The following is a 10,306-nucleotide window of genomic DNA, read 5'->3' on the forward strand; positions in this document are numbered from 1 at the left end:
GTTTTAAGGAGAATGTTAACTTGTGCCCTTAAGGGTACACATGTTGTGTTCTACTACTACTACTTCTATGGTTAGTTAAAGTCTAGCAACACTGTGGGACTTTGGACGCAGACAAAACAAGAAGAATGAACAACACCCAAAATTCCATTTTGGAAACTTAATTGATTGAGTTGTTCAACCATTGAACGAACTTTGACGCCTCCCTCCCTCCCTCCGCTCTATTCTATTTACAGTTATACCCCTTTCTACTTTCGGTTACCAACTTACCATACTATTACTACTCTCCCTCCTTTAAATTCTCATTATTTCCCTTTTTAACAATTACAAATCGGTTACAATTTTCTTTCCTTTTCCAATTACGTACTATATTACCATGCTTCCGTTGCCAATTCAAACACGCACGCACCTATACTTTTTGCTACACGTTATTTTAAATCTAATGTATGTATGTACCAATTTAATCTTATCGCTGAAACATTAAACTAGTATAAAGTTACTAGGTTTAGTTTAATGATAAGGGTTTTGGAAGATATGGTAGAGGTTCAGCTCCATTGTAAATAAAATAATAAACAATCAATAAATACTCGCTTCTTTATATATGGAGAAAGATTGGTTGGCAAAAAAAAGTTCATTGTACATATTTTTCGATAAAGATTAATCACCGCCAAAAAAAAAAATATATATATATATATATATTGTACCAGTAGCATGATCACGAGAAGGAAAAAAAAATCTAAATGAAGTGTTTGTAGAGCTATGTTATCCCTAACCCCACACAACAATGCAGGAATGAATAATAGTACATATTTTACATGTGTGTGAAATGTTATATTGGTACATAATTTCTAACTTTTCAAATATGCTAACTCTTTTCCTTTTGCTTTTTATGGACTTAAATTTCTTATACTGCGAACCGAATTCTACGTTGGTTTGTCTAAATAACGTTGCAAAGAACTTTCTTCTTGGGTAGCCATAAAAGTCTAGAGACTACATCCTACCCAGCAACTACGTACTATTTCCAAGTCTAGTAGTATGTTTTATTGTAGTATATTCAAGTTCTTAGAATAAGGGAGCTTTTGCTTCTAAAATTGAATTAAATATTATATGATACTATATGACTTAAATATAAATTGGATTAACTTGTTAAAAAATTTAAAATAGTAAGTTTGCATTGAAATTTGAAACTTGTGTGTTTGACTTTTTAATAAATAATTGTTGTTTTTTTTTTTACAGTAATAAATAATTGTTGTTTTTCATTTCAATAAATTTATATGTAGCATGCAATATTGCACATGTTACAAGACCATTTCGTTCAGTTTACTCATGCGGCTGGAGGCATACGAGCTCGCCGTTCATTATTGCAACTTCTTTGGTTATGTAGCATTTGAGTGATGTGGCATGAATGGAACAACGGAGTTCTTAACACTAAGGTTTCAACTGTTAGATAAGGTCAAATCACATTCACTTTGGTGGATGAATGCCTATAATGTAAATCTCGGTTTAAATTCTCACATGTGGTGGTCGAGTCCCTTCGTTTGTCTGGGCATCGATTAGTTTCGTTTTTTATGTAGTGCTTTTTGTAACTATTATCTCTTGTTTGGGGAAACCAAGGAAGCATGAAACTTCTTTCTAAAAAATTTGAGAGAACGTCACTTCACAATAAGGCATCTGCGTCATTTCAGATAGGCACGCGTCTATTAAAAGTGCTTATGAAAATCCTTCTAGTGGATGGAATAATCCTCCCTCGTCGCATGTGTACTGCATCCGACACATCGGCTAGAACTTGGTGAGAGAAACCAAAGAGAAAAAATTTCGGCCATATGTTACAAATATGGGTAAATATTTCTAAATTTTACTACCATTTTACTATTATTTGCCGCTAATATATTATTGAAAATAATTTTTTTTTTTTTCAATTTAGGATATGCACCAAGCGAACCTTCATTCATATATTGGCGACACAAACTTGCGATAGAAAGTGTGCAGTCTTTAAGGTGGGTTGATAAAATCCCCAAAGAAAAATGGACACAAGCGTATGATGGAGGTCGCCGGTGGGGTCACATGACAAACAACCTTGTCGGGGCAATGAACTCAGTGTATAAGGATATCTGCAGCCTACCAATCACAGCATTGGTCAATGCAACCTATAAGTATGCGACACTTTTTGAAAGACGTGCAACCGCGGCCGCATCTGTGTTAGGTTCTGATCAAGTGTATATAGAAGCGTGCTAGGAAAAGATTGCAGATGCGATGACTAAGGCTAACTCACACGTAGTCAACCGTTTTGATAGACAACGTTTCTCAGTGTAGGAAACTGAGGATCCCAAGGAAGGCGACCAATGGATTGCTTTAAAGTAAACTTGGTAGAAAAGTGGTGTGACTTGGAAAATTTCAAGTAATAATCGTAAATATTAGGTAATGTTTTTGCTGGGATACTTGTTCTTGACGCAACCAACAATACATTGGGGAGAGAGATATTACAAGAATTTTAAAGGAGCATGGGGTATATTTTGGGAAAAAAAATCAAAGATGAAAACTCTTTTTGTTTTTAATTAAGGAAATTAATTAGAAAAATCGTCAATTTTAATAGTTTTAATCTTGAACCATTAAAATATCAAGTGCTATGTGTCGTGTATCAAAGAGATGTCATCTGGTGTAGCTACTACATACTAGATTCTTAACACTTACTTGATCTACGAAGGCACAAAGAGGGCGCACAGTAAATGGTATGCATAGTATAATCCTATGTGGCATAAGGAAATTCAACTCATTGGTCAGTTAACTGTCTATTTCAGATCAGTCAAAAATGAAACTGTACCATAGAATTAGCCTATATTGTATAACTATGTGAAAGACAAAAAAAGGAGAAAAAAAATTGTACAAAGAAAACAAGATTTTTTTTTTTCCTTTCCTTTATATACATACCTATTCAAAATACACGAAAAAAAGAATTTTTTTTTTTTTTAGGTTAAAAAGAAACTCTTTTATTGGGGCAACAACGTGATTTGAAAATGGGGGCCCAAACACAATACCATGATTGGTAGTGTTGTACTACTATTTTCGTACCTACCAAACAACAATTGAATTAAATGTCATAATATCCGATTTGAATCCTCTCCAATTTTTCTATTATGTTTTCTCCCATTTTCTTAATTCAATAGTTGATTATCTCTCTTCTTAAGTGTATTTTTATTCTTTGTAATTTATCAACCTTTAGATTAAGAAAATGAGAGAAAACATAAGGAAAAAATTAGAGATGATCCAAATTCCATAATATCATGTAGAGTGAAAAACCAAATATTTTTCTGAAATTTTAGAATTTGTTCAATACCTCTTTGAAATATGAAAATTGTCAAATACACCTATAAATTTGTAAGACGTCTATCAAATACACCATGCTCCATTTACTCCGTCAGTTTTGATGATGTGGTTGTTGACTGTATATGTGACACCTATCAATGTAGCGCCACATCACATGTGGTAATTAATCAGGATACACGTCACAGAAGGGTAATTAATTAAAATTTGCAAAATCATGGGCTGATTAACTGAAATTTAATTTGCATAAAAAGAAAGAGAGTGAGAGAGAGGGGAGAGAGAGAGAGAGAGAGAGAGAGAGAGAGAGGAAAATGTAGAGAGTTACATAGAGACAGAAAGAGAGCGAGAATAGTTGCAGAAACAACAAGAAGTCAAGCAAGAAAAATTTAGTATGGGAGGCAACAAGCTCACTCCTACAAAATTGGTTTGACGTATAAAGTAAAAATTATTTCCACTTATAAACATATGTCTTAGTTTTATCTCATCCAATGTAAGATTTTTTTAAAAAAAAGAAAATATAGTTTTTCTACCATGCATTGTATTTTATTATTTTCATCGAACTAAAACTTTATAATGCGGTGAAATTCAAATATTTGTTATTTATCTTTATAATTCCTTTTTCAGAAAAAGGATATATAAGTTTAAATTATTTTAGAGATATGTGATTATTTTAATTTCATTACCATAAAAAGTGAGTTGTTTTCTCTTTTCCTCCAAATCCTACTCTTCCTTTATGTTATTTGAATAATGAAGTCAAAGCAAGAGGAATAGTATCATACCAGCAGTAGAAGAGAATATGCACACAAAGCAAGAGGCCTACCAATCTTTTAATATAAAACACACTAAAAAGGGTTTAATTTTTTAAATGTAAAAAAAGTAAAGTAAAATAATTCATGGAGTTTGAGTAGTATATACTACTGTACTGAGTGAGTGAGTGAGTGAGTGAGTGAGTGAGTGGGAGGATATTCTTTTCTTTCTATCTAGTCATCATCATCAGTTGATGGGGCAAAGACCAAGATTTTAATGATAATGATGTTTGTTTATAGGAATGTGAGAAAGCTAGTGAGTCTAGCTAGGTAGGAGCGTCCATAAGTGGTCCTGTTGTTATCATTTCGATGTTATTGTGTCTCTCTTAAAAAATTGTCTTCGACCTTTTAACATGCTCTAAAGCATTTTAACATGTTTTCAAAATTTGAAAAACATTAAACATATTAAGAGGTACTCCGTATTAACAGATCTAAAGAGAATTTTTTTTCTGTCTTTATGTCCAATAAACTAATAACTAATAAGAGTAATTTTTTGAGTTTGATATAATTTCACATTAGTCATAGTTCTAAAAAAAAAAAATAAAACAAACTTAAATAATCTCTAAAAATACTAGCAAAAGAATAATTTTGGTTAAATTTTTACAAGATGAGTACAATCGACACTCTTTTTTACATTCATTCTCTTACTCTTTAAAATCAATGTGCATCTCTTACTTTGAAAATAAATCTCATAAAAAATAATGAAATTCACACGAATTTTATCCAATTAAAGAGTAAATCTTTGTACCAAAAAAAAAAAAAGAGTAAATCTTAGACAATGGTCATAACACTTCTCATTGTTTCAAAAAAAAATTCACAAACAAATTACTCAAGAAAGATGAATGAATTTTTTGGATCCGGCTTATGTGTTAAGGCTGGAAATTCATTTATATGTGTGGGAGGAGCTTGTTTTGTTTTATTAGTGATACATACCCATTACCATTAGACCATTATTATTTATTACTTTGAGCTTATATTATACAAACATCATAAGGGGCTAAAAGGTACTATAGTACTAGCACTTTTGAGGGATCACGTGCAGAGCACATGTGATGTTCATTTTCAATTGTTAAAAATTAAAATATTCACTCCACAGTCCACACCAGTCAGTCACAACCATGCATGCAATTGCTTAGACCATTTGTTTAATTTTTTTTCTCTCTAAATATATGTGAATTATTTAATTTTTGTTAAATCTATTAGTAACTTCTAACAAAAGAACCTCTAAAAGCTTATTATAAAACAATTTTTCTAAAGAAATGCATTCTTCAGACCTACCATTTTTAAATACTTAATCTTGATTTTATTTATTTTTTAATCAATCTTGATCTTGGTTCCTATTCCTACAAGAGGAGGAGTAGAATAAATTAATCGGTTACCCCCTTTTAATTTAGAAAAATGTTATACAAACACAATAATTTGACAAATATACAACACATATTCACTTCTTTTAAAGAAAATCCATGAGACCACACATAACAAAGCACACATTTCCACCTGTGTTGTATATTTGTCAAATTATTGTGTTTGTATAACACTTTTCTCTTTGATTTATGATCCAGCATGTAACACTTTGTACAGCAGTCTCTCCACTCCACTTTGCAGCCCCCAAAAATCATATGAATAAGGAATTATACAAAATGGATATTCCATTGGATGCCAACTACTAAAAATGAATAATGAAAGATGCATTGGAAAGTAGACACAAAATATCTGGCGCCTTGTTTGTGGGAATGTTACTAAGTAAGTAAGGGGATTGCAATATATGATTGTTTGTTTGGGGTGGGCCAGTGGGGGCTATGATTATTCATGGTCCCAACTTCAAAAGTACTGCTAATTAAGAGGTGAGAGCTTCCATAGGATTATTGTGCTTTGATGGACTTCATGATTGGTGTCTCATATCATATCAGTGTATTTGGAAGCGGTTATCAACTTGACCCAAAAACCAAGACTCAAGACTTATAGCATCCAACAATACACATGCTTGCTGCATGAGCACTTTCCAATTTCCATATCTGTACTTATTTGATTATTGAATACTGGCTGGTTCTTCTTGATTGGTAGAGGAATTTTTTAAACTATTAGGCCAATATGTAGTCAATTATGTTCAATTTATGAATAATACATATAAAAATGCATCACAACTTATAGACCATCCATCAAATATAACCACAATTTGTACGTTATTAATTAACTATAAAGTTTTGTTGATATGCAAGTGTAAGTACTGTCTGGTTAAAGAACAAACCTTGAAGTTCGCTTGTGAAAATCAAAGCGAGAAAATAAAAAGAAATTAAGATGAAGAAATTATAGACAAAAGTTCTTGAATTGTAATAATATTTTTACATTGGACATCTAACTATGGCTATCCTGTCCTGTCCTGTCCTATACTATGTAATATGAATAAAATGAATTTCTTATCAAACCTTCCCACAAATTTCAGCTTCAGAAGCTTCAACATATCTGTTCAGTGGCCTATATATTTACAGTTACTACAACTTGCATTTTGAAGCAGTCCCCATCAAAATCTAATAAAAGTATATACAAAGGCTTAATTTTCAGTCCCATCTAAGAAAATTGTTTGAAGATCTTATTCCTATCAGTGCATGAATTGGAATATCTAATCTGAGAAGAATACTTGCACTTCAGCTTGGTCGGTTCCCATTAGAACAGGCAGTGAATCAATTTTAGTTCCTTTGAGCTCAACCTGCTTTCTAATGTCCAAATCGTAATCTAATTCAGACAACTCCCGATCTTCCTCAGCAGGCTGCTTTTCTGTCCTGTTCTCTACCTTATTATCGACTTCATGCGTTTGATTTTGGGGACTGGAAAATCCCCCAGTTTTCACCTCCAATCCTGACTTTTGACATATGCAAGATGTTGGATTTTCATGAAACTCACCACTGCCAGGCCTCAACTCATTAGGCTGCCCCATGAAGCCTACCTGGAAAGTTCGAACTTTAGATGCAAATTCTTCCCATGTCATGTTATCTTTTTTCATGAATAAGGGGTTCAACTTTTTTCCATTCGGGCGGATAGTTGGTTTATGACCAAAGTACCTCCTGCAATAGAGAAAGTATGAATATCGCGATATGCCTAGGAAAAATACTGTCCAAATAGAAACCAACTACCAAATTTAAACTTTAAACTCCACTAATAAACTAGCTTACCTTCTTCCAGCTAAAATTTTAGCCATATTCCCATTGTTGTTTGTGACGAAAACGTCACTGTCATCACAAACTATGTAATCAAGTGCAGCCATGCGAGAAGAAAAGGACACAAATGGCGCCAATTCCTCCTTGGTAACTAAGGTCTCCTTTGAATGGAAGTTGGGGAAAAGAGCTCTGAGGGGTGCTAACATTTCCTCACCTCCATAGATGTCTCCAGATGCCACATACAAGTGCGTGTCAATTCCAAAACCTAGAGCTCTAAGCATTAGACCAACTTCTTCTGGAGTAAGTGGGCACCTTCCATGTCTTCTTACTTTGTCAGGATTGCTTGCCTGTAAGTCACATTATAGCAAATAAGAATATGCAAATTTTCATACAGTTTAAAAACATATCGGATGCCAGTAAAACCTTACATGTAAACTTTTCCACCGCTTCCTAATTTCACCAAGTTCTTTCCTTTCCTTTTCTCCCCCACCATAATAGCAACCAGAGAATGCAAGCATATCCGGTTCAAACCTATATGAGACATAACAACCAGTTTCAATCAACAAATTATCACATTGAACTTCGAGAAGAAAAATGAAATTGAAGTTGGCCTAGAACGGATGCACAATACAATTACAACAATGCGAGTTACTGTTTTAGAAATTAGCTGATCACATATTCTGACAATGATAATAGGCTCATAATTCATATATAGGTGCATATTACATTTTCTTTGTTGAAAAACGGCATAGCAAAGTAATCAGGGAGAAACATTTAGCTATAATTATTAAATCTTACCTTAAATGTAGAGCAATGAAATGTTTGCTTTTCATTCTCATCCGCTCAACCAACAATTTTCCCATTTCCTGAATTGGATCTGTAAATTTGAGAGCATGGTAGTTTACCCTGCACCTCAGCTTTTGTAGATCATCATCCAGCATATTAGAAAGCCTGTAGTCAAACTTCGTGAGCCGAACAGCCTGCGTAATGCAAATTAAATGTCATTCATTCAATCATAAAATAATTGCTAAGATAACTGGTTAGTATATGTTGGAATTAGTTCAATTTTTGAAAAATGGGGAGGAATTAGTATGATAATTAATTAAGTAACTAGAATGTTGGATACCTAAGGTAATTGGTAACTAACGAAAGAATGGTGGGTGTAATAATCTATTCTTGGCATTTTTCTCATTTTCCAAATTTTCAATGTCGGAACAACAAATTTAATAAATTTAATTGAGGAATATATGCAAATAGTTTTGATTAAAGCTTCAAAGGATTCTTAATTAAACACTCACACGTTTCTTGACCAGCAAGGGTAAAACACGACCCTCATAGCATTTGGGGGTGCATTTCCTTGGAACACGAACTGTATGTGGACTCACAAATTTCTCTCCCATATTTGGAAGTTGCTTTATAACTCTTATGTCATTCCGGAGGAATTTTACAAACCAATCAGCATCAAATAGTTCGGAAAAATTGCTGCAAATAAAGGTTTAATAGAAAATATTAATTAGTACCAGTGATTGAAGAGACGTCCTGATATGATAGAAGTAAAATGTAAAGACATACCTGCTGTCTTTCCAAAATGATGTATGATCCAACTCCGGAATAACAAGTGTAGCATTCAAAATATAGGCAGCAACAACAGCATCAATTATCTGCAGCAGCCAAAATCAGCATTTTGTTTTAATACCGCAAATGATACGGCCACATAATTTATCTTCAAATTCATATCACCAATCATTCATTAAATTCAATCGTAAAAATAGTAATTGAGTTTTTTATCAGGACGGTACATACAAATAAAACAACTGGTCTATGATCAAATAAAAGAATTGGTTCACAATACTCCAATTAAGAAGTTAGAACTAGAAGGTGAAAAATCAATAGGTGCCGGCTTCACGCTAGGCCACATACATTTCCTTAAAGTCTTATAAACCTAACTTGATCAAAAGGATTGCATAAACAAACCAATACCACAGTTCATTAAGAAAAAGAAGCCTAACTTACCCCTGTTCTTTGTTGATTTAAGCCTCCACTCGTTGCAATTAACAAATATCGATCCGGCTGAGTTTTGCTATCGGCCTCTGCAAGAATTAGAAATATAAATAAACACACACACAATCGAATTGAACATCAATATTCAAATCAATTTGAAGTCCAAAATTGAATCAACAAAAAAACTTCCAAAATTGAATTCATGAAAAAAGAGAGACTAGAATGAACTATACTTGGAAAGTTGACACCGGCATTACTGCAGGCAGCGAAAAGCTTAGAGTTGGTGGAATTCCATAAATCATGCCTGTAAGCACCTCCACTCGCCTTTAAAGTCGAACGAAGAAGAAGAAGAAATAAGTAAAATAAAACAAAATGCAAAAATAAGCAGAAAAATAGCGTTTGATTGAACAATAATAATAGATTACCGGAACGTGAAGCGGCGATTGCTGGTGATCAGAATCCAAACGAGGCCTAATAAAGTCATTTTCCTAAAACAGAAAAAAAATCAAAGTCACACACAGCACAATGCAACAAATTAGCACATGAATTGAAGTTGAAGAAGAGAATTTACTTACAATAACAGGAGAAGGAGCGAAGAGAGAGAGAACGGCGAAAAGAAGAAGAAGAGAAACGGAAATGGCAGAAATGAGAAGACGGTGGATGAAACGACGGCGAATGACACCGGTAAGAAAAATTCCGACGAGTCTTGACTTGTCCGTATGTGCATGATTTTTCTTTTTCTTGACTGCTGTTATATGCATCATCATTTTTTGCGTTTGGTGTAATGTAATGTAATGTTATTGATTGAAGAAGAAGAAGAAGAAGAAGAAGAAGAATGAGAAATAATGAAATTGCATAAATGTGAAGTTTGCGTGTTAAATAGGAATGAATTTGGAGCAGAGCAGGGTTTAGGAAGAATAGGACTTTTGAACAGAACGGAAAGAAGAAAAAAAAAAACTAACGTAACCGTAAATATCCTAGCTGTGGCTTTTGATTTGATGATCAAGTAATATTACCAGCCAGAGA

At 33.3% G+C, this 10,306-nt stretch overlaps 1 protein-coding gene across 1 annotated transcript; it reads right to left on the minus strand.

Annotated features, from left to right (window-relative positions):
• Positions 1-6,431: 6,431 nt before the first annotated feature.
• Positions 6,432-10,073, minus strand: LOC123923290 (protein ROOT HAIR SPECIFIC 17). Its single transcript, XM_045975977.1, has 10 exons — positions 9,856-10,073; positions 9,706-9,768; positions 9,514-9,604; positions 9,293-9,369; positions 8,852-8,940; positions 8,578-8,761; positions 8,078-8,259; positions 7,708-7,810; positions 7,295-7,626; positions 6,432-7,186 (listed from the first exon to the last, which is right to left on the minus strand). Exons 1-10 carry the CDS (start codon positions 10,045-10,047, stop codon positions 6,745-6,747), a joined length of 1,755 nt encoding a protein of 584 aa, XP_045831933.1. The 5' UTR covers positions 10,048-10,073; the 3' UTR covers positions 6,432-6,744.
• Positions 10,074-10,306: the final 233 nt, after the last annotated feature.

Source organism: Trifolium pratense, linkage group LG4, assembly GCF_020283565.1.
Source record: "Trifolium pratense cultivar HEN17-A07 linkage group LG4, ARS_RC_1.1, whole genome shotgun sequence".
Classification (NCBI taxonomy): Eukaryota; Viridiplantae; Streptophyta; class Magnoliopsida; order Fabales; family Fabaceae; genus Trifolium; species Trifolium pratense.